Source organism: Chiloscyllium plagiosum, chromosome 3, assembly GCF_004010195.1.
Source record: "Chiloscyllium plagiosum isolate BGI_BamShark_2017 chromosome 3, ASM401019v2, whole genome shotgun sequence".
In the NCBI taxonomy this organism is placed as follows: Eukaryota; Metazoa; Chordata; class Chondrichthyes; order Orectolobiformes; family Hemiscylliidae; genus Chiloscyllium; species Chiloscyllium plagiosum.
In genome coordinates this window covers 60,532,253-60,559,277 of record NC_057712.1, presented here as the reverse complement: position 1 = coordinate 60,559,277, position 27,025 = coordinate 60,532,253, and the positions used below count along the sequence as shown (strand labels likewise).

At 38.9% G+C, this 27,025-nt stretch overlaps 1 protein-coding gene across 6 annotated transcripts in view; it reads left to right on the top strand.

Moving 5' to 3' along the window:
• The window catches only part of LOC122543943 (intersectin-2-like), a 198,915-nt gene that overhangs the window by 120,528 nt on the left and 51,362 nt on the right, over window positions 1–27,025 (top strand). For all 6 annotated transcript variants that reach the window (XM_043682952.1, XM_043682942.1, XM_043682913.1 and 3 more), the window contains 11 exons: window positions 381–520; window positions 1,164–1,603; window positions 4,029–4,156; window positions 5,007–5,182; window positions 13,765–13,909; window positions 18,678–18,883; window positions 22,166–22,227; window positions 24,199–24,365; window positions 24,944–24,989; window positions 26,046–26,167; window positions 26,845–26,941. In XM_043682952.1, coding sequence (XP_043538887.1) covers window positions 381–520; window positions 1,164–1,603; window positions 4,029–4,156; window positions 5,007–5,182; window positions 13,765–13,909; window positions 18,678–18,883; window positions 22,166–22,227; window positions 24,199–24,365; window positions 24,944–24,989; window positions 26,046–26,167; window positions 26,845–26,941 — 1,729 coding nt within the window. The remainder of the gene's footprint in view (window positions 1–380; window positions 521–1,163; window positions 1,604–4,028; window positions 4,157–5,006; window positions 5,183–13,764; window positions 13,910–18,677; window positions 18,884–22,165; window positions 22,228–24,198; window positions 24,366–24,943; window positions 24,990–26,045; window positions 26,168–26,844; window positions 26,942–27,025) is intronic.

Sequence of the window (27,025 nt, the reverse complement as noted above, 5' to 3'; positions counted from 1 at the left end):
GAAAATACTAAATCTAAAAGTACTCTTCCTTCCTCATCATATACTTGAGATCTGTTTCATTTTCTGTGCAGTTTAATTAAATTGTTTCCTTTATTAATAATACATTGCACCTTTCCAAATAAAAAATTCATTAACTACATTTGTACAGATAATGAAGTAAATTGAAATGTTTCTATTATTTTTAAAATTGAGTCTGTGTACAGCAAGTGGTGGCTGCAGTGGGTGCAGGGTCTTAACTTATGCACATTCAGCATTTCCATCTCAGTAGTGGTTGTAAGATGCATGTGCCATTTGCACTCTTAGGACTAATTTATGTTAATAATAGTTTCAAAACTTAAGCATCTTCAGCGTTAGCTAAGTTGCTCTGCATCATCCAACAGGAGCTGCGGGAAAGCTACAGCAAACAGCAGTTTGCCCTGGAGCAGCTCTATCGAATCAAGGATGATAAAATTCGAGCAATTGAAAGAAAGAAAGCTGAAGATCAAGCAAAGAAAAAAAAGGAAGAGGAGGAAGCAATAAGGTGATTTTTGTGCATTATTTTATTGCTTAATAATTGAACTTTTTTCCATGACTGTAGCTGAAAATTCTACAGTGTATTTGCATCCACTGAATTGTGTATGTCTTTCTTTTTAAAGTTAGGAGACCTAAAATGATCTAGAATAAGACGGAGTGAAATAAATTTAAATAGAATTGCTGTAAATTATTGCAAGATGTTTTGACTCATGCTGGAGTTTTCCTGAATGTGGCTGCTTATGGTTATATACCACCCTAGGCGACTTGTCTGTCCAGTTAAGACATTAATTACAATTGATGCTACCTCATGATTGACTTATCAGAAACTGAGCTTGATGAAGTCCAATATGAATTTACTCCATCTCTTCCCAGAAGAAATGTCTGTATTTCATTCTAATTCTGCTGAGTTTCCAAACTGAAAGTTGCTATTGGTCCAGAAAGAAATTTCATAGTTCATGAGAAGTGTCATATTATTGAGACTCTGTGTTAGTTTGTATTTATCGTGTGGTATACTTAAAGACTTCAAATTTGCCACTTACAGTGCACAATGATGGGACAATGCAGGCCACAATATAGTTTTTGACTGACCATCATCTGAAGCAACTTTGTAATTTTAAGTTGTACTACGTTTGTGTTTATCTTTTGTTTAGAAAAGCAAAGCAAGAAAAAGAGAATCTCTGGAAATCAAGAATCAAAAGAGAAGAGGAGATAAGACAGCAGAAGTTGGAAGAAGAGCGACTTCAAGACAAGATCCGTGAGGAGGAAAATCAGAAAACTGAGGCATTTGCTGCTCGGCAAAAGGAAATAGAAGCAGAAAGTAAAAGGCTCTCTGAGGAGAAGCATCGTCGTGAAGAGGAGGAGAAAAAGAGACTTACACAGCTTCAAAGAGAAGCTGAAGAAGAAGAGAAGAGGAAAGCTCAGACTCTTAGAAAAGCAGAGGAAAAATGCCAACAAGAAGAAGAAAGGAGAAGACAGGAAACAATAAAGCAAGGTGAAGCTGAGAAGCGTCACTCAAAGACTGATGTACAAGAAAAGTTGAAGGATGTTCTGAAATACCCTGACAAACCAACATATGGATTAAGGAAAGAAGGTACATATATGGGTTTTCACCAGAACAGTCTGATTTACTATCTTCTGAGTCTGAAGCTTATGAGTTCAGGTTCCATTCCAGAGACAGGAATATTTAGTTCATCCCTCCTGACCAGATTTATAAGATCTGAAGACTATTAAGAGGGAAGCAGGTCAGTTTCAGTGTCCTGGCCAATCTATAATCTCAATTGGTATCACTTAGAAAGGAATACAGATTATTTCATTGTTGCTGTTCATAGAGCCTTGCTGAATGCATACAGTTATGTTTCCTACATCACCATTTTGACCACACTTAGCCAATGAAACAAGTCTTTCTTGTGTGAAATATTTTGTATGTCCTGAAGGCATGAAAGTTGCTATTCAGGTGCAAGCTCTTAATTTCTAACTATTTGTCAAACACCCCTTTTGCATCAACAAATGCCAAATTGTGCTCTTAATTAGCTAGAAAGAACGGAATGTGGAAGTGTTTGAGATGCCTGCTGTACACTATTCCTGATCTACACTAATGAAATCTTAACAGTTTGCGTCCTGTTGATCTATCCAGCTTTCAGTGTATATGTTACATTTCACATGTTATATGCATTTTTGTAACAAGCCAATTTTTTAAGATACCTTATCACATATCTTCTAAAGTATTGTGTACACATTCTTTACTTGGGTCAAGTTTTCAGAAAGTTGCATTTTGTCAAAGGCAACTTGTGTTTCACAAGTCAATTCTCACTTTCTTTCTAAATTTTTCACTCATTTTTATCTTACATCATGGATTCCATAAATTTGCACAAATCTAATTTTAGGCTATTTTTGTTCACTTGATTTATCCCTCTATTCCTTAACTAAATTAGTACGGTATTCCTCAACATTTCTGCAATCATTTTATTATTTAAGGAGGCTTTGCTGTTTTCTGTATAATTTTCTCTACATGTCAAGAGGACATGTAATCAGAAATATTTATCCATTTGGGTTTTTTTTGAGGTTTTGTTCTGATAATTTTATGGAAAGACACATTTGTTTACTTTCACTGTTCTAATTTTAGTTTAACTGAAGGTTTTTCTTGAGTAATTTTCATTGGACTAACAGAATGAACAAGCAAGATTTGCTATAAAAACAGAAAAACTCAGGTTTGGTAGCATTTCCGTAAAGAGAAACAGCTCAAAAATAAATGTGACAAGAAAGGTCATCAACCTGAAAGTTCTGTTTAATTTCCACTGATACTGCCAGTCAAGCTGAATTCTTTCAGAATCTTATGTTTTTATTTTAGGTGCCCAGTAGCTACAGTATTTTGCTATTGTACGTAAGCTGGCATTCTGTTGGTGATGAGCATGTATAACTTGGTGGCTACTACAAGCTAATCTGTTGCCTTGCGTCTTTTCTGTTATAGTTATGGAACTACGACCTTTTTTGAGCTCAATATTCTGATCTCTCAGAGCGACGACAACTTCAGTTCGTGTTTTTATGGACATTTCAATCATACAAAAATGCTTTTGCATTAAATTTAGTAATTTTCCTGTAAATCATGTGATTTATTTATATAAATACATTACATTAAATGTCTCACTCCACTAAGGGTTTACTAGAATAGACTATTTAAACATGTAAGCAAAAACATTGAATAAATCAAATATTTTACTTAAATTACTGTGGCTCAGTGGTTAGCACTGCTGTCTCATGGTGCCAGGGGCCTGGGTTCAAATCCAGCCTCGGAGGACTGTCTGTGTGGATTTTGCACATTCTCCCCGTGTCTGCGTAGGTTTCGACTGGGTGTTCTGATTTCCTCCCATGGTCCAAGGATGTGCAGGTTAGGTGAACTGGCCATGCTAAATTGCCTGTAGTATTCAGGGATGTATAGTTTAGGTGCATTAGTCAGGGGTAAATGTATAGTAGTAGGGTAGGGGGATGGATCTGGGTGGGTTACTCTTTGGAGGGTCGATGTGGACTTGTTGGGCCAAATGGCCTGTTTCCACACTGTTGGAACTCTGAATCTGTTAGTAAACATTATTGACCATGCATAATCATCATTTTCAGATGTCCTTAGGAATTCCTTTTTTTTTTGATATTCTTGCTGCTTTCCTCAAGGTTGATTTTCGTCTGTTTATTTCTGAACAATTTTCCTCATATGGAGAGCACTCCACAATCTGAGAGGCTGAACCTCTATATTATCACAACAGAAGACTATGTTGAGTACTTCAATAGCATTGCACAAACCACATGACTCTGTTCGAGGTATTTCATGACTTTGTTACCCAGCTATCAACTTCCTAAACCATTAGTTACAATGCTTGGCACATTGTTCTTAAAAAAAGACTAGGTTTTACTTCTTGATATTATCCATCAAAATGAGAATTTGACCAATGTTATAATTTAAAATGTGCTTGCTAAGCAAACAAGCAAGAATCAATTAAGATTTTTTGTATATGTATTTTCTACAGTGCCACTCAACAAAAGTAAAGTCTCCCTGCCTGCAAAGTCAGCAATCTTGATAACTTATCGAGCATTATATCCATTTGAGGCAAGAAATTATGATGAACTCAGCTTTCAAGCTGGAGATCTAATCGAGGTAGGTTTTTTTTTCCAGTTCGACTAGTTATTCACTTGTTTCTTTTATTTTGTGTTACTGCATCTAACCATAGCATAAGTGAAAACCCAAGTGCTGTGGCAGATACATAAGGGTCTCCAAAAGCTCTGTCTGCTACATCAACTGATCAAATAATTTCCAAGTTTTTCCAGCCTTTGTCACAGCAGCCTATTGTATTTCTAATGAGTTAGCCAAAAAATACATTTCAGTGTTTTGTAGCTCATGAAAATCCATTTTTTTGTTGTTTTGTGATGTTAAATCAGTGGATATAAGATTTTGTGTTGTGGTATATGATATTTCTCTCGCCAACTCTCCCTCTGTTGAACCAATTCTCATTCTGTGTTCTGTAGTTTAAATCTTGCTGATACATGGTTCCACAGGTATCAATATTTGGTGCCGTACCTTGATAAATCTCAACAACAGTGTAAGACATTAGCACTATGTTCAGTCCCACTGTCATCCATTGACCCTAGGGATTTCAGCATAGCATTGCAATTTTTCAATTTTAGCTTTTTAGACTGGGTTTTGAAACCATCTGTAATACCCTCACCATTAACTATGTCTGCAGTGACCTTGAATCACGTTCTAGTCTGTGTGGATGAGGAGAAGTTATGAAAGGATGCAGATTTCAGTCAGAGACTTTTCCTTCACCTACCATCCCTGTTGTGTTAAAATATCTGTAAAATGTGTACAGTGTAGTTTATATATATAATATATATATATTTTACTTAGCAATAGCAATTGACATGACAACATCTGGGGATTGAAATGCAAGATGTTTTTTCAGCAGACTCGACTGCAGAATGTTCTAATTTTGTTGTGTAACACTCAGGTTGATGAAACAACTGAAGGGGAATCAGGCTGGTTGTATGGTACAATGCGAGGCAAATCCGGTTGGTTCCCAGTGAACTATGTGGAGAAAATGACAGAGAGTGAAGCCCCCTTATCACCCAAAAGAGCTTTATTGCCACCCTCAAAACCTTCTTCAACTACCTCAACATCTCCTGGGTTTGTTTTTCTGTTCCTTTTCAGATATTAATGCTCATTTGAATTTTACCATTTGAGTTCTGTAATAACACAATTGCAATTTGAATCATTATGGCTCACTTGTGATGTTAATGCTGTCTTCCTATGCGAAGTATTCTTGTTACTGAGATTCTAATTAAAGTTTTTAATAAAGTCTTGTTGAAAGTTAGTCACCCCAACCTTCTCAAGGACACTCAGGCCTGGGCAATAAATGCTGGTCCAGCCTGCAAAGCCACACCCCCTGAATTTCTATGTAGTGTTTGCTTTGTTATCCTTTTGGCTAGTTTATTCCAGATTTCTTGTTACCTTCAACAATGTCTTTCCTTACTTTTGCTAATGTTACCCAAGAAGCAAACAATAAATAAAGAGAGACACTGGAGAAACTCAGCAGACCTGGCAAAGTCGATGAAGAGAGAAACTATATTTACGTTTAGAGTCCCATTATTGGAATCAGAATAAGTGTTCTGAAGGATAGTCTAATTGGACTTGAAATGTTAACTCTTGCTCTTTCTGCCGATGTTACCACAGTAGCGGAGTTTCTTCAGCGCTTACTGTTTTCATTTCAGATCTCCTCCATCTACAGTACTTTGCTTTGAACAAGTTGGAAATCTGAAATAAATACCAAAAATGCTGGATGCAGGTTCAGAGTGAGAAACAGAGATTACAGTTCAGATCCTTGACCTTTCATCAGGACTTGTCAAGTTAGAAATGCCAAGATTTTTAAGCAAGTGAAAGAGAAGAAGATTTAAAAAGAATAAAAAGGGAAGTTCTGTAATAAGGTGGAAGACTGGAGAGATTAAATGCCAAAAAAGTTGGTTGTGCAGCCCAAAGCATGTATTAATGGAACAAGTAATGAAATACACATAGCTAGAGGATGTATGAAGGCTAAAATTCTAAATAGCTGATGTCAGAATGCAAAACAAAGGGAAAAATGAAAGTAAAACAGAATCTTCAAAGAAAAGAAAGTGGTCAGAGATTGAAGTCTAAAATTGTTGCCCTCAGTCTAGAAGCTTTTAGGATGACGCCTAATCTAAGAATGAAGTGCTTACACTGAAATTCATCAAACGTTTCAGGAAGCTGAGGACTAAGGGTTGAATGAAGGCAAAAATATGCACAATTAAAATGACACATGACTGGAAGACTGAGATTATGCTTCTGGACTAAATGATGGTGTCCCACAACGGAGATATTCGGTCTGCATTTAATTTTGTCCATGCAGAGCAAATCACAATGGGAGCAGTGACTACGTTATTGAAAAATGAACATGTAAATCATTGTTTCACTGGATGGAATGTTCGAAGCCTTGAATTGTCAGGAGAGAAGGGACAGTGCTGAACCTCCTCCACTTGTATAGAATTGTCCCAATGCAAAGTCTACTTAAGGACTAGGAGCAGGAGTAGGCTATCTGCTCACTATTCAATAAGATCATGCTGATCTTTTCGTGGGCCTCAGCTCCACTTACCTGCCCTCTCACCATAACAAGGGGATATTGGGGAATGATTAAGGAACGAATCATAGTATTATGGAGGGAGTGGCCTGGAATGTTTAAGTGAAAGGTGGATGTGTTTATTGCTGGCATCAAGCTAAAGACACCAGAAATTGCAGAGGACAACCTGCAGATGTGATGGAGACAGATAGACTCATAGATTTGAATAGTTCATTTCAGGAAGCAAGGCGTGCAGAGTGATAGTAACTGGGAATCTGTTGGCTTACAGTGAATATTCGTCGATTGGTTACCTTCAGACGTGGAGGTCAAGATGCAGTTTTTATGAATATTTATAGCTCAGGTTGTGGTTCAGGTTGTTAGTTTGCATGCTGAGCTGGAGGATTTTTTCTCAGATATTTCGTCACCATGCTAGGTGACATCATCGGGGGCCCCCTCAGACCCATAGTCTCACTTCCTGGCACATCGACATACAGACTAACCAAAGAATTTCAACGCAAACTGAAATACCCAGTCAAGGACTCGCGCCACTCCATCCACTCCACCCAGGAATTCCTGAACATCAAAGACACTAATGTAGAGGACAAACGAGGTCATAGTTTCCTTTGAAGTGACGGCCCTATTCATATCTTAAACATCACCCTGGCCAAAGAAACACTGGCCTCACTACTGGACGAACCAAGGACACAAACACCAGACAGCATCAACTCCAACAGCAAGGACAGCATTGTCAAGCTCATAAACCTTTGCCTCACAGCCCACTTCACCTTCAAAGACCAGGCATACAAACAAATCAACAGGATACCCATGGGATCACCCAGAGAACTCTAGCCAAACTACGTATGTTAAAGACATATCAGCGATGACAACCAGACTACTCCAGTCCCTTGGCGTCATGGTAGCCCACAATCCAACACACTGAAACAGCCGCTGATGAATCTAGAGGACCCTGTACCAACAACCAGCAGAATGAACGTCATATACAAAATACCCTGCAAGGACTGCAACAGATATTACATTGGTCAGACAGGCAGAAAGCTAGCCACTAGGATATACAAGCACCAACTAGCCACCAAAAAACACAATCAACTATCTTGGTATCCTTACACACAGACGATGAGGGACACGAGTTCGACTGTGACAAACATCCATCTGGGACAGGCTAAACAGAGACATGCATGGGAATTCCGAGAGGCATTCAAACCGGAACTCCATCAACAAAAATATCGATTTGGACTTCATTTACCAACCTTTCAGAAAAAGAACCGGAAGTGATACCATCCACCACAACAGACAACCGACCAAGACACATAAATAGCAAGTGGGATAGAACACCAAAGGAGGTTCACTGATGATTTTACCGAGCATGGTGAAATTTCTGAGAACAAATCTTTCAGCTTAGCGAGCAAACTTACAACATGGAGGTCAAGTAATTGGGAAGCCAAGAGTCTGAGGTTGCGCATGTTATTGGAAAATTCTCATGCTGGTAGGAAGAGACTTGTTAATGAGAGGGAAAAGTCGTTGAGATTGTAGGATATCATGATACCATGATAATTCTGTTTACACATGTTGGAGAGCAGCTCAAATTGGTCTGTTCAGGATTGAGGGCACTATGATTTTGTAAGTTGTAGAGAGAAATTCTGTCGAGAATGACAAATCTGGATCTGTATTCTCTAAAGTTTCTAATAATCATAAGTGATCTGATTGAAACTTGTCACATTCTTGTAAAGGTGTAGATGGGTGACTCTAAAACCAGGGAACATGATCTCTGGAAAAGGGGCAGGTCATTTAAGACTCAGATAAGGAAAACTTTGGGTGGCAAAGTGGCTCATTGGTTAGCACTACTGCCTCACAGCGCCAGTGACGTGGGTTCAATTCTGGTCTCAGGCGACTGTGCAAATTCCACACAGGCATTCTCCCCATGTTTGCGTGCATTTCCTCTGGGTGCTACAGTTTCCTCCCACAATCCATAAATGTGCAGGTCAGGTGAATCGCATGCTAAATTGCCCATTGTGTTAGGTGCTTAGTCAGGGGTAAATTTAGGGGAATGAGTCTGGGTGGGTTACTCTTGGGAGGATCAGTGTGGACTTATTGGGCCGAAGGGCCTGTCTTCACGCTGCAGGGAATCTAATCTAACTTCCTGTACTCATTGGAGAGGGCTCTCTCGTGTATCGCTCTTTAACTTCTATATACTCAACAACTGAATATCCATTTGTGGAAGAAAATTCCAGTAATTTGAAGCATGTTGAGTGAAGAAATTGCTCCTCTTCTCAATCCTAAATGGCTGCCCCCTTATCCAGAGACTCTGATACCTAGTTCTAGACTCCTCAGCCAGGGTAACTATTTGAATTCCATTCTTAAGAAACAAAACAGGTAAAAGGAGGCAAGAAATATTGGATCAATTCAATACGCTGCTTTACAGCATTTATCAATTATAATTGACTTCACTGGTCACATGTCACCAATCTGAAACATACCCATTTCTTCTTTTGTTTTTACCATTCAGCTAATCCTCCCTCCACGCTGGTATGTTACAATACCCCTCCCACCCCTTATTTTACATAAAAACTTTTGTATAGAAGCTTGTCAAATGCCTTCTTGAAATCCAAGTACATCAATGGGCATTACCTTTTATCCATACACATGTTACTCCTTCAAGGAAATCCAGATTTTGTTTTCACAGACTATTCTGATTTTTCACATTACCTTGTAACCTGCTTAATGATCAGCTTTCACAACTTGCCTATCACAGACTTCATAACTGGCCTATACTTCTCTGTTTTCTACCTCCCATTCCTTCTTGAATAGAGAAGTTGTATTTACTGTTTCCTGTACAATTAAATCTTTCCAGACTTGAACAAATTTGAAAGATTAACACCAATGCATTTGCTACCTCATTAGCCACTTCTTTTAAGGCCTGAATCTGAAGTCCATGAGAGTTGGAGTCTCATCAACTCCTAGCTCTACCAGTTTACTCAGTACGACTGCTTTCATGACAAATTTCACCAAGTTCCTGTCTTTCCTCCACTTCATATTTTACAGGTATCACTGGGATTGATTTTTGTTTTCTCTGTCTCGAAGACAGAAGCAAAATATTTATTCATTACTTCTGCCCTTTCTTTATTACTAATGTTATAGACCAGACCAAACCCTTTCAAAGTATGTCAAGGAGATAGCCTAAACTTGAACATTTTCTTATTTTAAAAGGAGGTGCAAGGCATTGTGCTCTAGATGCAATGCAACTGGTCAAACTATCAGGGACTTGAAGCAAAACGCGCTTTATTCATACATTATATTTAAATTACAGACAAAAAATAAAAGGAAACTATTGCTTTAACTGAACTCTATTGAAACACTTAACAAAATAATAAACTACTCATTAACTGTTTCAATATAGTAACATCCCACAAGCACACAATTGGCAAAAGTCAAGTCAGTAAAATAGGAGCAAATTACTGCAGATGCTGGAATCTGTACTGAAAACGAAAAATGCTGGAAATCACAGCAGGTCAGGCAATATCTTGGGGAGGGGGGGGAGGTGGAGAGCAAGCTAACATTTTAGGAGAGATGACTCTATCATTGTCAGTAAAATAGATGGTCTCACATGTAATTCTAGCTACAGGAAGAGAACCCTGACTTTTTTTTTTAACAGAGGAAAAGCAGCTTTAAGACCTCAGCAACTGTTGAAAGCTAAAACTAAGAATCCTAGTTCTGTGGGAGCTTGACCCCATTCTGAATGGTTGCTTCTATTGTTCCAGTTTCCAAAAACAAGCCCCAAGGCCTTACAAGCTCTTAGTTTGTTGGTTTTAAGAAGATCTATTGGCATCTCTCTTTCAATCTCGCTTCATTTAAACCAAAAAAAGGACAAAATATATCTCAGAAAGCCATAGTATCATCACACCAAGTATTAATTGCACATTGTCACCTTGTAGAGTACTGACTTATTTGATTTTTTTTTCCATTTTAGATGGTAATAGAAATTCTTTCTTTTCATGTTTCTAGCTAGCTTTCTCCCATACTGTGACGTATTACATTCAGTTCTGCTATAACACAGTAGTTCCATTCTCAGGCTATCCTGGGTTATAAGAAAATCGCATATTAGCAGCACCATTTAAATTCCAATGGACCCAGAATTGTGTTAAAATCATGCTTTAAAAGTTCTTGCTTTAGAAAGTGTCCCCAATTCGTCAATAGTGTTGCAACGAATTCCCATTAACGAAATGCACATTATGTTGGAATGACCTGTAGTCCTCAACCTTTTAGTAATTTGCTGTTCTTTGTATTCTGATTAGTCATCTGACCTGCCACGCACCTTTATGCAATTGCAGATGCTTTTTCCTAAGTTTGATATCTGCTTAAACTCTTCAGTTACACAGCTGGTGGGTCCTCCCCTTAGAGTTTATCTTTATCGTTGGAATGTGCTAATTCTCAGTATTATGAGGTATCTCTTTACGTGTGTATCTCTCTTGATCTATGAGCTGGCTTAATAACCCAGTTCACTTTAGCGAGCTCAGCTTTCACATCCACATACTTTCCCCTCTTAAGATCTAAAACTAGTCTTAGATCCATTACTCTCCCTTTCAAACTAGATGTAAAATTGAATTATATTATGACCACTGCTACGCAGATGTCTCCTTGTTCTGAGGATCTTAATTAATCCTGTCACATTACACAAGTGATTCCAGAACGTGCTGTTAGACAAAATAATTTCAAAAGCATTATACAAACTCCTCATGAAGATTACTATTACTAGTCTGATTTTCCAGCTAACATTTAGATTAAATCTGTCATAGTTATTGACATTTCATTATCGAAAGCACCTGAATTTTTTCTTGAATGTTTCATTCTATATTGTGACATTTTTCCTCTTCTATTCCTCGTCTACACCCACACAGATTCTACAATGTGTTCTCCTAAAGCAACGCTGTTTCTAACCATTGCACTAATACAGCTTAGAAATGGAGTGCTACCCTTCCACTAACTTTCTATTCTTCTTCAATGTCATATATTCAGAGCTGAATTCCTGTCATCCTGCAGCAACACCTCCCCATAATAGCTATCAGATTATGTTTGTTTATTTTAATGTGTGCTGTCAGTTCATTAACTTTGTCGTAAATGCTACCTATATTCCATTACAGAGCTTTCAGCTTTTTTTGTTATCTTTGTAGCATTCAATTTTGACTGCTGGTATTTTCTTAGTGTTTTGCTTCTCTGTTCTTTCCTGTCATTCTCTGACCTTTATACCTTTGCTTCCATATTAGTGTTTTGCTCTTCTGCTTTAGTTTCCATCCCTTGAATTGTTACATTTACCTAAGCTTTATCCCTCCACACCCCAGCCCCAACCCTCTCCAAGTTTAGTTTAAAGTCCTTTCTACTTCCCTAGTTATGCACTCACAAGAACACCGGGTGTGTCCTGTAACAACAGTACAGCTCCCATTTTCCTCTTTACTGGTGCTCGTGCCTCATATACTGGAATCCATATCTCCCACATCAGCTTTTGAGTCACACATTTATTTCTCTAATCTTATTCATCCTATGCTAATTTGTACACTACTCAGGCAGTAAAACAGAAGTTAATTTTCAGGTTATGCTTTTAAGCATTCAACAGTTTATATTACCCCAGCAGACCCAATTTCCTTGTTACATCTGTGCCATTGGTATCAATGTGGATCATGACCACTGGATCCTCCATTTCCCATTGCAAGTTACTCCTCCAGCTCAGAGCAAACATTCCCAACCCTGGCATTGGGCAGACAACACAGCTGTCTGGATTTGCACTTTGACTGTAGACAACAGGGTCAATCCCTCTTGCTGTACTTTCCCAGAAAAAAACTACAGTCCTTCTTACTCCCAATTGGAATGGTTTTATAAACCGTAGTGCCATGGACAGTTAGCTCTTCTACCCTTTGGAGAGTTGGTGTGGACTTATTGGGCCAAATGGCCTGTTTCCACACTGTAGGGATTCTATGATTGTGTCACCCTCTCTCTTATCAAACCAAACTGATAAAACCTCAAACCTGTCGGACAGTTTCAAAGGCCAAGGCTCCTGCCATATGTGTCCACTCATTCTCAGTCACATCTTCCTGTCCCTAAGTATTGCTCAAATCAGAACACCCTACCCTATAGTGTGTGACCATCTCCTGGAATAAAGTATCCAGGTAACTTTGATCCCTTCTCTGATGTACTGTAGTGCCTGCAGCTCAACCTCTAGCTAATAACTCTGACTGAAGCTCCTGAAGTCACAAGCATATACTATTTTACAGTCCCTGGCACCTGGGTTCAATTCTAACCTGGGTATTGAGTTCAAAGTTTCTGAGAAGATTTGCATGTTTGCATCTTAGCCTCCTGTGTTCAGCACCTTCAACATATTGTCTAGCTATCACCACTGTTAACAGCTAACCCGAGAATGCAACTTTTTAAAAAAAAGGTTTTGTGATTTACATATGAAAGAACTGAAACTATCACTGTATTCTAACAGATGAAAGGCTTAACAATCAATGTTTCAATGTATAATTTCAGTTACATCACACTGTAAAATTTTGCTATAAATTCTGTGTGTTAGGATTGAGCCCTCCACTACCACCTGATGAAGGACCGTCGCTCCGAAAGCTAGTGTGCTTCCAATTAAACCTGTTGGACTATAACCTGGTGTTGTGTGATTTTTAACTTTGTACACCCCAGTCGAACACCGGCATCTCCAAATCACAAAACTTTACAATATGGATCAAACAATGCAATACTTAGAATACTGATAAAACTTTCAATTTTTAACAATACCAGTTATCTGCTTATTCTGCACAAAATTGAAAAACAAATGCGAATTGAAAATCACCTCCTCCCCACTCAGCACAATTTGCTTCCCACTGAAAACTTTACTTCAAGCACTTCTGTCTATGCCCTGATTTCCCACTTTGAATCACAAATTCAGATATGCTCACAACCACTGTCTCACTCTAATGAAGTAACCTTGTCACTGACCATGTTCCTTATTCTGAAATGGACTAGTAGCTCAGTTATGTATCGTAATAGTTTTTAAGCCATTTGGATTATTGTTAAATGCTCTATATTTTCTGAATGGTGATCTGTAGTAGTGAAAATCTGCATCTTTCCTCTCCAATAGACCACATGCTCAAAATAAAATAAGTGATGAAGGGAGTTTTCAATCAAGTCGAGGTTTCTCCGGGATTAGTGGCAGTCCCATTTGGCAGAAATCTGCTTTTACTCCAACTCTTCCCCCTGGTTCTGGATCACCAATTTATGATCAGGTACATCTCTCTAATACCTTATTTCTGTTTTATGAAGGTGAATGATATGTTTCCTTCATTCTTCATGCGCACTTAAAATCTGCACAAGCTTTTTGTTTCGGCATCTCTATTAATGCTGTGAAAGGGTCTTGTGCAAGTGTTAGCAACACGTTTGAAGAGTAATAAGATGGTACAATCCTAAGGTGTTACACGGAGACCTTCAACAACAGCAACTTGAATCAAATTAAAATGTCATGGAATATAATCAACAACAAGCCAAAGGAGATATTAGAATCAATTACTGAAAATATGGTTCAGGGGATCAGGTTAGAGATGATTCTTAAAGAGACAAAGAGAAGCAGGAAGGTTTAAGGAGGAACTGGCAGAACCTTTGGGCCTCTATGACTTGAGGCATGACTGTCAGTGATGAGAAAAAGAGATTGAGAGATACACAAGAAGCCAGAGTTGGAAGAAGACAAGTGTTTGTGTAAGGCTTGCAGAAATGGCGGATGCTACAGAAGTAAGAATGAATTTGAGATCCGATTGATATCCCTCCAACATGTTCAGCTTTTGCTCGTAAGACAGTCAGTTCATCTCTGGAATCAGCCTGGTAACCTTCTCGAAGAAGATCTGCGGGTACTCTAAATCAGAAATGAAAATTGAAATTGCTTGAAAAGCTCAGCAGGTCTGGCAGCATCTGTGGAACGAAATCAGAGTTAATGTTTTGGGTCCAGTGACCCTTTCTCGGAGCTTAATGATCTTCTCTGATCAGCTTTCAATGGATGAGTAATCCTTCTTAAGTATCTCCTGGTCTTGCTTCTCCTAATTCCTACTTCAACAACCACTCTGCTCCTTTACACTTACCTAGCTCAATTACCATTTAAATTTACCCACAGCTACCCTTTGTGCTTCTCTTTGTATCCTCTGATGAGCTCTTTGCAACTGCAGCTGTTCCAAATGTTTGAACATCATCCAAGGCTGCCGCCTCCTTTCTTCATGTATCTGCTTCAGGGAGCAAGGTTGGAAGCTCAGAGTTAGAACAAACAGAGTTGTTGTCTCTGGTTTGTTACCAGTGCCACGTGATAGAGAGTCGAGGAATAGGGAGAGAGAACAGTTAAATGTGTGGCTACAGGGATGGTGCAGGAGGGAGGGATTCCAGTATCTGGATAACTGGCGTTCTTTCTGGGGAAGGTGGGACCTCTATAAACAGGATGGTCTACACCTGAACCTGAGGGACACCAGTATCCTTGGCAAGCATATGGACGTACATGGAATAGTGTAGGTTAGATGGGCTTCAGATTGGTATGACAGGTGGGTGCAACATCGAGGGCTGAATGGCCTGTACTGCGCTGTAATGTTCTATGAAGAGGAAACTACATCGAGAGCAATGGACACAATCCATGAGGTAGGTGGATGTGCAGGAAAATCTCTGATGGATGTGAAAAGATCGTTTAGGGCCTTGGACGGAGGGGGTAGATGTGAGAGCAGGTTTTACACTTCTTGTGGCGGCAAGGGAAGGTGCCGGGTGTGGAGGGTGGGTTGATGGGGGATAGACCTGTTGAGCGAGTCATGGAGGGAATGGTCTTTGCAAAATGCAGATAGGGCAGGGAGGGAAATATGTCTCTGTGGTGGGGTCTGATTGTAGACGGCGGAAATGGCAGACGATAATGCACTATATCCAGAGGTTAGCGGGGAGGAAGGTGAGGATCAGGGGGTTCTATTGTTATTGTGGTTGGAGGGGTGGGGTTCAAGGGTGAAGGTGCAGGAAGTGGAGGAGATCTGCTGGAGGGCATTGATCACATGGGGAGGAAATTGCAGTCCTTGAAATAGGAGACCATCTGGGATGTCCTGGTGTGGAATTGCTCCTCCTGGGAACAGATATGGCAGAGGCAGAAGAATTGGGAGTAAGGGATTGCATTCTTATAGGATGGGAGATGGGAGGAGGTGTAGTCCAGGTATCTATGGGAGTCGGTGGGTTTGAAATGAATGTCCATGTTGAGTCGATCATTGGAGATGGAGACGGAGGGGTCCAGGAAAGGGAGGGAAGATCTGAGATGGTCCAGGTGAACTTCAGGTCAGGGTGGAAGGTGTTAGTGAAGTTGAACTGTTTAGGTGCTTCGTGGGAGCACGAGGTGGAACTGATATAATCATTAATGTAGCGAAGGAAAAGGTGCAGGTGTAACTGTGGAAGATGGTGTTCCAAGTATCCTATGAAGAGGCAGGCATAGCTGGGGCCCATGCGGGTGCCCATGATTATTACCCCTTTGGTCTGATGGAAATGGGAGGATTGGAAGGAGAAGTTGTTGAGGGTGAGGACTAGTCCCGCCAATTGAACATGTCCCAGTCGTGCCCTGCTGTGAAATCCATCACAATTCAAATGCTTGACACACCTGTAGAGCAGGAAGAACCCTGATATAATTCTCGTTAACTCAAATATCCAACTAAATAGGGATCAAGCATTGCCTTGAGCGTGTTTAAAAAACTATCAGTCTTCAATTTGTTCATGTTCATTTTCCCTTTGAGTATATTCACCTAAAAATAATTAGTAACAAGGCCACAACTTTTAATTCTGAAACAATAATTCACAATGATGTTTTCAAATTTAGCATTGATATTTTATTTTGGAAATCTGTTTTTGTGAGCTCCTGTAGGAAGCTGTGCCTGGGTGACCCAGGCTGTGAATTTTGGTGGCCTTGCTCTGGCCATTTTATTGCCCTGGCAGATGCTGCTGAATCCTGGATATATACCCTATTGCTTTGTAGGCATCAAGTGCATGTACGGATCCATTGCTACTTTCCTTAACAGCTGTGTAGATTGGCAGACCACATGCCTTAAGTAATCTGCCCCAGGTCCCCAGACTGAAATACACCTGATTTACTGACAAGCTTCGGTTTGCTAACTGCAGCAAAAAACGTCTTCCTTAATTCTATTGCTAGATTAGTGTATTTTTGTGCTGTCTGGAGCCAGTCTCCTTTATCGCTTCTGTCCAGATTCTCAAGTTCCAGCACTATCTGGTTGCTGCATTCACTTCAGAACTGTTTTTGCTTCCCATCTTGTTTCCTACCCTGTGTTGAGTCAAAGGTAAGGCAAGGAAATACAGTATTTTAATGAAGGGATATGCACAAGAGCCAAGGGATACAGAGAAATATAGGATGATAGATCACAAAACAATAATTAGTAAGTCAGTCAGAAGGAGGCAGAATGATTGTGAGAAAGAAATTCAGACATACAATAAGAGATTTCATTGAAAATGGATGAGACATAATAGAATAAGAAGTGAACAGATGAAGTGAAAGTCAAAGTAAGGGGAGAAAGTGAAGACTGCGGATGCTGAAGATCTGAGTCAAAACGTGTGGTGCTGGAAAAGCCCAGCCGGTCAGGCCGCATCCGTGGAGCAGGAGAGCCGAAGTTTTGAGCATAAGCTCTTCATCAGGAATGTGACTGAAAGTCAAAGTATAACAGGTAGCCAGAAGTGATGAAAAAGTAAGTTCTTTTATTAAACTGTTGTGATGATTTTATGGATGTTTTACTAGATTGAATTTCTTTTTTGTAACACTGGTGTTTATGAAGTTAATTGTTTAATATATGTGCATAATTCATAATTTTGAACATATATACAATAGAATCCTTTCATCTAACTGTTAATTGTGTTCCAATGTGGTGCAGTTTTCCTACAACAAGCAATATGTTTTTCTTCACAGCTGCTGCCAACTTCAGTTCCACTGGCTATAACAATTCACAATGGTGCCTTCTATCATTTTCACTCAAGAAAATGATAACATTATAATTTTAAAAATAATTACTTATCATGTTTACAGTTTGCTTCTATCAGATATCTATCCTGAATTATTGACATTGAACATTTCACAAGGGCTTTATGAACATCCTGGTCTTGCTTTTTTTCTGTACAGACTGGAGATGACTTTTGTGTTGTGTAGCAGTTTGAATTGAGATTCGAGTTGTACCTGAGATCAACCATTGTCACTTTTACTCTGTAGTGTTAGAATGACAAATTGTGTATAGCTTAACTCTGGAACGTGAAACATTTTCCCATCTGTGCACCCCCCCTCTCATTTTTGGAGTGATATATTTCACCCTTTCCTCATGTCTGATTTGAAACTAAAAACAGCTTCGCACCAAATCAGCCTAAAGTGATTCTGATCCAGATGAAAGGTGGTTGCCATTGTGAGACCAAAGCCTCACCAGTTGTGAGGGGAAGGATGTTGATCAAAATTAAACATAGCAGAATAAAATATGAGAACAACTGGATTGAATTGCAGAATTTTTCCAGCACCGGAGGAAACCATTCATCCCACAGTATCTTCGCTGGCTCTCCGAATGATCACTGCACCCAAGCACTTGTTTCCTGTCTTCCTTCAGCGAGTCATGAGTTCATGGAATGCCCTGCCAGTAGCAGTGGTGGACTCTCCCTCTTTATGGGCATTTAAATGGGCATTGGATAGGCATATGGAGGATAGTGGGCTAGTGTAGGTTAGGTGGGCTCGGATCGGCGCAACATCGAGGGCCAAAGGGCCTGTACTGCGCTGTATTTTTCTATGCTCTATGTTCTATGTGCTGAGGAGCTAACCTCAAACAGTTCCTTCCAGTTAAGCTCACTCCAGTGTACTACTACCCCGGAACTACAGTTGATCACTAATCACCACTTATCATTGTATTTCCCTTGTTTTATCTAAGGTATAGTGTTCTATTTATTGTATTTTTATTGTGTATTTAATTTTGTTATACTGAATAGAGCCCAAAACAAGTGTCAAAATATTAATTTTTTCAGGTTGAAAATGTAAAAACTTTTAAGGCACTGGCACTTTGTTCGTGGACAGCAAAAAAAGAGAACCATTTGAATTTCTCAAAAGACGATGTAATTGATGTTCTGGAACAGCAAGATAACTGGTGGTTTGGAGAAGTTCGTGGTGGAAAGGGCTGGTTCCCCAGGTCATATGTCAAGATTATCGCTGATCAAACACAGTCATCAGTGGAGTAAGAATTTTTTTCTGTTTGCAGAATTCTGCCATGTCAGTAAAATCAGCAGTTGGTAATGTAAGTTACACATGAAATTTGATGAGGAATGATTACATTTGCTACCAGATTGGGTAGCACAGTGGTTAGCATTGCTGCCTCACAGTGCTAAGGACTCTGATTCAATTCCAGCTTTGGGTGACTGTGTGGAGTTTGTACGTTCTGACCATGCCTGTGTGGGTTTCTGGTGAGCGCTATGATTTCCTCCCACAGTCTAAAGATGTGTAGATTAGGTTGGTTGGTCATGCTAAAGTGCCCTGTAGAGACCAAGGATGTTCAGGCTAGGTGGATAAGTCATGGTAAATGCCGGGTTATGAGGATTGCAGGCCTGGATGGGATGCTGTTCAGAGGGTCAGTGTAGACTCTTAGAGCCGAATGGCCTCTATTCCCATTGTAGGGATTCTGTGATTCTTCTTGATAAATTTTTTTTCAACTTGATATTGAATGTCTTTACTGAACGGAAACTGTCTATGCAAAACTTGACGGACTGTAGTTGTAGGGTATTCCAAGATAGCCCAAACATTCTACATTGACTGTCTTACATAAATAGTATCCATTTTAAATGTGAAAACAAGAATAGATACAAATTAAATACAGAATTAACAGAATAATCTATATATTGATATGGGGCTAAAGTGTGCTTTGGTTCAATTAGTCCCCACCCTCTAACCAAGATAATATTATAAGAAATGGGCGTAAGAATATTTAATCCACTACTTCATAATTCAGTAAGATTGTGGGAGATCTGATTGTGACATTACCACCAATTATTCCTGCCCACCCTATAACCCTTGACTCCTTTGTTGATCAAAGCTCTGTCTCAATGAGCCCTGAATATGTTTGACCCAACCTCCAGTGCTTTCTCAGAAAGATCATTTCAAAGATGAACAACACTTTGAAAAAAAATTCCTCCCATCTCTATTTTAAGTGGACCTTTGTTTTAAAACTATGCCCAACCACTTTAGATTCCCATAAGAAGGGAACCAGCATTTGTCAAACCCTTTCAGAATATTCAGTATTTTGATAAGATCAACACTAATTCTTCTAACTTCCGAAATAAGACAATTAATTAATCTCAGCAATCAGCCCAGTAATCTTCTCCAAAAGGCTTCCAAATGATGTCCTAAAGTAAGGACACCAATGCCTTGAAGTAGAAATCTTGTCTACTTTTATATTCCATCCCCCTTGAAATAAAGATGAATGTTTTCATTGCCTACCTAATTACGGCCGAGCCTGCATGCTAACCATTTAGAAACCCACACCGATACTACAGAATTGTGCAGTTTCTCTCTTTTTTTTAAGTATTCTGTTTTTCTATTTGTATTGCCAATGCACAAAACCTCACGTTTTCCCAAATTATACTTCATCTGCTAATAATTTAACTCTTTGCAGCCTTATGTCCTCTTCACAACTTAGCTTCCTACCTTTTTACTCCCTCCTTCAAAAAATAACCACACCCCACAGAAGAGGTTAACAGTCATTCTTTGAGATTTAGTAACAGTTGTGGAGTACATGCTGTTTGAAGACATAGATAGTGATTGTTGAGGCTGTAATGTTCTTTCCATCAAATGGACAACTAGAAGACTCTTCCACTCTTCCAAGATGCCAGTGGTGTGTGTTAGAAGGATTTTATTGGTTGATGTTTAACCTGTTTGGCAGTGTTATGAATGCATCTTCCTTGGCCTTAATGTCCAAGGGATAAATTTGAATACTGGAATCTTTGGCTCAGATAAAGGATGCTACCCACTGCACCACACAATCCCCTTTAATCTCATAATCAGCATGAATGTCCCACTTTTAATATCCTGAAGGTTGCCATTGACCAGAAATTTAAGTAGATCAGCCACATAATCACTCCAGCTATAGATCTGAATGTTCTGCAGTGAGTAAGTCACTCCTGGGTGGGCGGCACGGTGGCACAGTGGTTAGCACTGCTGCCTCTCAGCGCCAGAGACCCGGGTTCAATTCCCGCCTCAGGCGACTGACTGTGTGGAGTTTGCATGTTCTCCCCGTGTCTGCGTGAGTTTCCTCCGGGTGCTCCGGTTTCCTCCCACAGTCCAAAGATGTGCAGGTCAGGTGAATTGGCCATACTAAATTGCCCGTAGTGTTAGGTAAGGGGTAAATGTAGGGGTATGGGTGGGTTGCGCTTCGGCGGGTCGGTGTGGACTTGTTGGGCCGAAGGGCCTGTTTCCACACTGTAATCTAATCTAATCTAATCTAATCTAATCTAATCTAATCTCCTGACTCCCCAAAGTCTGTTATCATGTACAAGGCACAGGCTAGAAATGTGTTGGAATACATTTTATTTTAGAGAATTATTACTTTAGAGAAGAATACTCCAAAAGCTAGATATCTTGCAAGACAAAGCAGCCCAGTTATTTGGCATTGAGTCTAGACTTCAACATTCACCCACTCTAAAATCAATGCACATGGCAGCAGTGTTTACTACTGACAAGTGCACTATAGCATGTCACCAGTTCTGCTTTGAAAGCACCTTCAAAACCCATGACCTCTACCACCTAGAAGGGCAAGGGCAGTAAGTGCGTTGCATCAATGCCATTTCCAAATTCCCCTCCAAGCTATATGCTAGTCTGACTTGAAACTATATAGTCATTCCTTCACTATTACTTGTCAAAATCCTAGAACTCCTTACCAGAAAAGCACCGTGGTTATACCTACACCACTTGGACTGTAGTTGTTGAAGAATGGGGCTCAGCACCACATTCTCAAGGACAGTTACCGATGGACAATAATTACTGACACAGCCAATAATGCCCACATCCTGTTCAAGAATAAATTGAAAAAAATAATGCTATCCATTTTACACCTGCCAGCTCATTAACAGGAGGATTGTAAAATTCTGGCCATTATTTCTGAACTGCAATTTCTAAATTCTTTTGTAAGAAAAGTAGTTTGTCCATGTGGTTAGTTAGTTTAAAAAAAAAGTCATGTTTTCTTTCACGCCAAGTACTTAATTATTTAAGCAGAATACAGTGGATCATGGAAATCTGCAACAAAAGTAGAAAGAACTGGAAGCACTAAGCAAGCCAGACAACATCCAGAGAGAGAAAAACAGAGGGAATGTTTCATTTTAAGAACTAGAGTTCATGAAAGGTTCATGTCAGGACACGCTAATTCTATTCCTCTCTCCACGATGCTGCCTGACTTGCTGAGTTTTTGCCTCACTTTCTAGTTGTACTGAATTATTTGCATTGCTGAACTGTCTCTAACTTTTGTCAACAGACCAGAACCTATTTATGCTAAGATCAGCAAGAGCTCCAGCCCTATTTCCCAACCAGTAGAAGGTAAAATTCCTCTTACAGCTTTTTTTCATTTAACTCCCAACTTAAAACTTTCTGTGCATAGTATGAATTAAATGTAATTGCCAAAAAATACAGTTTTCAGTAGTATACAGGTACTTTGAGGATATCATTAGCTTTGCCGATGTTACTTGCAAACAGGCTTAATTTTTCCAGGGTTATTTGCCTTCTCCATAGAATAATTGGTTTTTTGTCAATTCTAGGTCAAAGTCATCAGATGCAGGTCTTTTGAACTTTAAACCAGATCTATGGTATTGTCTATTTTAGTTAACAGAGAAAATGTGAATGTCAGCCAATATTTATTGACAGTTGTTATGCTAAAGGTTAGATTTGTTCACTGTCTTTCTGTAGTCCCAGAACTCCACTGGTCACAGCATATAACAATGTGGCCAGTTGAATACCTTCTCTATATTAGGTTCACAACAAAAAGATCCACCAACCAATTTTCATAAGCCATAAATTTATTGGGGAGGCGGTGATGTAGTTGTAATGTAGGTGGAATTGTAATCCAGAGCCTCATGTTAATATTGTGTGGTTATGAATTCATGATAGATGGTGATATTTGAATTCAGTAAAAAATCTGGAATGAAAGGCTGGCTTAATGGTGACAGTGTAACCACTGTCAATTGTTGCGAAAACAGAAGTGGCTTGCTAATGTCCTTTAGGGAATGAAATGTGCACCTTTTATCTGATCTGGCCTACTTGTGACTCCAAATCTAGAGCAATGTGGTTAACACCTAACTACCCTCAGGCGGTGGAGGGGGGTAATAAATGTTGGCCGCTGTCACCGCCAGCCTGTGAACAAATTTAAAACAATATTAAAACAAGACTTAGTCACTAGAGATGTAAAGCTAGTTACTACACATATTCCGAAATATAAAAGTATAAATACATACCCCTGAAAATAGCCTAATATGCACATGCACCAGATAGATTAAAAAATTATGATTTTTTTCGACAGAGATTGACTTTGTGGGGAAAAGAATGGTTAATAAAACAACTGCAATTGCTGGAAATCTAAAACAAATTGCTGGAAAAGGTCAGCAGGTCTGGGAGCATCTGTGAAAAGAAGGTGGAGTCAACGTTTCAGGTTCAGTTCTGAGAAAGGGTCACTAGTCCTGAAACGTTAATTCTGCCTTCTCTCCACAGATATTGCCAGACCTGCTGAGTTTCTACAGCAATTTCTGTTTCTGTTTTGTCAATAAGTTTAGTTCTCAAAAGACAATGGATGAAGTATGAGATCTTGAAGATGGCTTCTGTCAATGTCCTGGCACATGCAGGCATATGTCACCAATCGCAGGCAGGTATCTTTGGTGCCGTTTTGCAGACACCATTCATTCAGGAAATATTAAGTGCTTTTTCAGACACATTTCAGGAGAACAACTGGATCAGAATTTCAGTTTTCATGCTAACCTTACAACAAGGCTTTTCAGAAAAGCAAAGGCAAAGCTGGGTAGTTTCTTTCTCCTAGCAGGCTGTGGCCCAACTGAATTCCCAACAATATCATAATATAGATGTCTTTGAAGCCACAAATTCAGATAAAAACTATAAAGGAAGTGACTTCCTAACACAGGTTAGAATCTGAAAGAGAACTTATTTTACTGGTTCTACATCATGACCCATTTTTGGTGTATAATCTTAAAAAGAACAGAGGTAGAGTCAAAGAGGAAATTGGAGGCAATCCCTACAGCCTGGCAATTTTAGAATGTGGATGCCTGGGAACAGGTTATTTCTTAAAGCGAAAAACTGATCCTTTGTGTAAAGGAGAAGAAATGCAAAATTGTCTGTCTGTGGATAGCCAAACAGAGCAAAACGTTTTACTGATTTGGATGTCATAAATCTGTCACTTTAGCTATTTTAAAAGAATATGTGTATGCATTCTTTTTTCGCTTCATAGCAATCTCACAGATATGGGCATCTATTCATTTTATTCATACTCTTGTACTTTTTTGACAGAGTATATTGCACTATATCCTTATGAAAGTGCTGAAGCTGGAGATCTAACCTTCATGGAGGGTGAGGTTGTTCTGGTCACCAAGAAGGAAGGTGAATGGTGGACTGGAATTATTGAAGATAGAACGGGTGTCTTTCCATCAAACTATGTCAAACCAAAGGATCCAGATGTAAGTTTACCACTTTGTAAAAATAAATTCTTGATGGCTCATTACATATTATTTTTCACTAAAGTGCAGTATGTCTGTTAAAGAAGCTTTGTTGTTTTTTAGGGTTGAGAAACACACATTGGATGAGTCTGATGAACAAAAGTTGACGTATGTTGGATATTTCAATTCTTTAATGCACTCTTTGCAGATCATCTTTCATAAAGGAAAGAAGCCTTTCTTTGATTTGATTTCTACAATTACCAAATCTTGTTTCAGGCACTTATGGCTAATAGGTTATGGTACGTGAGAGAATTTCCTCCATCGTCAGTATCACTCCTGGTATTGGCTTAGTTATTAAGTCTCTCTGCAGATGGTGGCACTTATTTTGGAAAACCCTGGTTTCTCGAAAATTGCAGTGTCAATAATAAATTTATTATTCTCCTTAAAACCCACTAATCAAGGCTATCACCAAATGCCTTTAAGAGCATGGTTTCAGAAGTGAATGGGGGAGAAAACTCCTGATTAAGGCTGCCCTCAGTACCCTTGAAAACAACAAGGAAAGAAAATTGTTTTAATTACAATTTCTATTTATTTGGCAGGCATCAAGTAGTTCTGGAAGATCAGGAATAATCAACAAGAAGCCAGGTACTTCTGCCCTATATTCATTCTGGAAATTTTGTGCTGGTATTTAATAATATGAAGAAAATGGTATTGCTAACATTCTTATTGCTGAAAAAAGATACGTTTTATTGAAGCTTTTGGTCTTGCATTCATCAGGGCAATTCACGTACTCCTTCAGCTTTTGACCAGAAATGACGTCCTGACCCATATACAATCAGCCACATTTACAAAAAGAAAAAGAGCAATGTCCAATATTAGATCTGACTCTGCAATTGAAAGACATTTGCTGAACAATTCTAAATGTATGAAGAATCACAGTGACAGTCAATCGAGATTGTCAGTCCGGCTTGCCCTGTGGTCTACTTGCATGTTTTAGAAACTACATATATTAATCCACAATTTCTGTCCTTGCTGACAGACAGAACATTTACTTGTTTCACCTCATTGAAATAGGTGACAGTCAAACTGGTTGATTTCTCAGGGTAATGCCTTGACCAATCAGGGTCAACATGGCTGGTTTAAAATTCAAGCAAAACCTGGCAGTTAACTGTCAATAAGCATTAATTGTTGCATTGTACATTACAATGATTCTACTAATCAGAGTCCACTTACTAACCAATCAGCACTTTCTTATATAGTATAAATGTTAATGTCCCCTTAAATTGGTTCTCTTGCAAATTATCAGATCAGTGCAAGATGAAATGCTTCAACAAAGTGAGTCTTTTCTCAGCAATACGCAAGTTCTTTATTACCAAATGAATTGTAAACTTTAAATCTTTGTTACTTGTCTTCATATATAATTTGAAAATTTAAAAGTTACAATTTAATAAAACAGATTTTTTTAATGGGGTGGAAGTCCTGGAGTTTATTTTTGTATAAACTACTCTTCCACCAAATGACTATGAGGGCAGGATATAATGTGGGAGTATTTCAGTTAGCACTTTTGTAGCTTTTTATACTTTTGCTGGTGATTTGTATTTTACTGCAGTTAATTTTGTACCTAGGATGGAATGAGGTGTGTGATGTCAAAAGATTTTTCTCTTGAAGGCTTGCATTTTAACTAGTTTAATGTTCTCTCAGAGATTGCTCAGGTTGCCTCCGCATACACTGCAACAGGTACAGAACAGCTCAGCCTCGTCCCAGGCCAGTTGATACTTATTCTGAAGAAAAATGCTACTGGATGGTGGCAGGGTGAATTGCAAGTAAGTGCTTTTATTATGTTAATATTGTTTCAGTTAGCATAGGTAAGGACAAAAATGCCAATTGCCATTATTGGAAGGTCACTGTGTTCCTGTGACAAAGAAAGAAAAAGAAATGGAACAATTAAATATGATTGTTTTCTTCTAATTTGTCTTGACAAACTATAAGTGAACTATTCTTGATTTTGTAGAAAAAAAGTCAAAGGGTAACTCATAGGAATTCCTCCAGGAAAAGAATCAGGTTGGAATTAAGCACTTTTCAAGTGAATTCAAGGAAAAGTACACCTATCTCATAATGGTTGATAATATCGCTACAATCCTTTTGAAGTGACCTATTTTTAAATTGGACAGATTTTAAAAAAAACTTTTTTGCTGTGCATGTTCAATTTAAGCACCACTTTTGCAATGTTATGAACAAGAGTATCAGTTAGTAATTGAGTCTAGAATGTGTCCATATACTGGAAGATTGTAAGCTTCAGTATCAAGGAAGCTTCATACTTGTATTTTGACTTGATAGTTTAATGCTCCTTTAAAGCAGCTTAATCTATTGAAAGGAGAGGATCTGCAACAACATAAGGCTGAAATTGAATAACATTATATCGCTTGTGACGCAACATGTTGAGAAATGCTTTTCATTCTGTTACTTGGTTTCATTTTTCTTTGCTTTATTTCATGTGTAGGCCAGAGGTAAAAAGCGTCAAAAAGGATGGTTTCCTGCCAATCATGTCAAATTGCTTGGGCAAAGTAGTGGCAAATCCACTCCTGCTCCAACCCCAGGTCAGCAGAATTACTTTTGCAAAGGTTTAGTCTGTCATTTTCGTTTTCTTAATAGTATGAAGTCCTACATGTGAGAAGTAATTA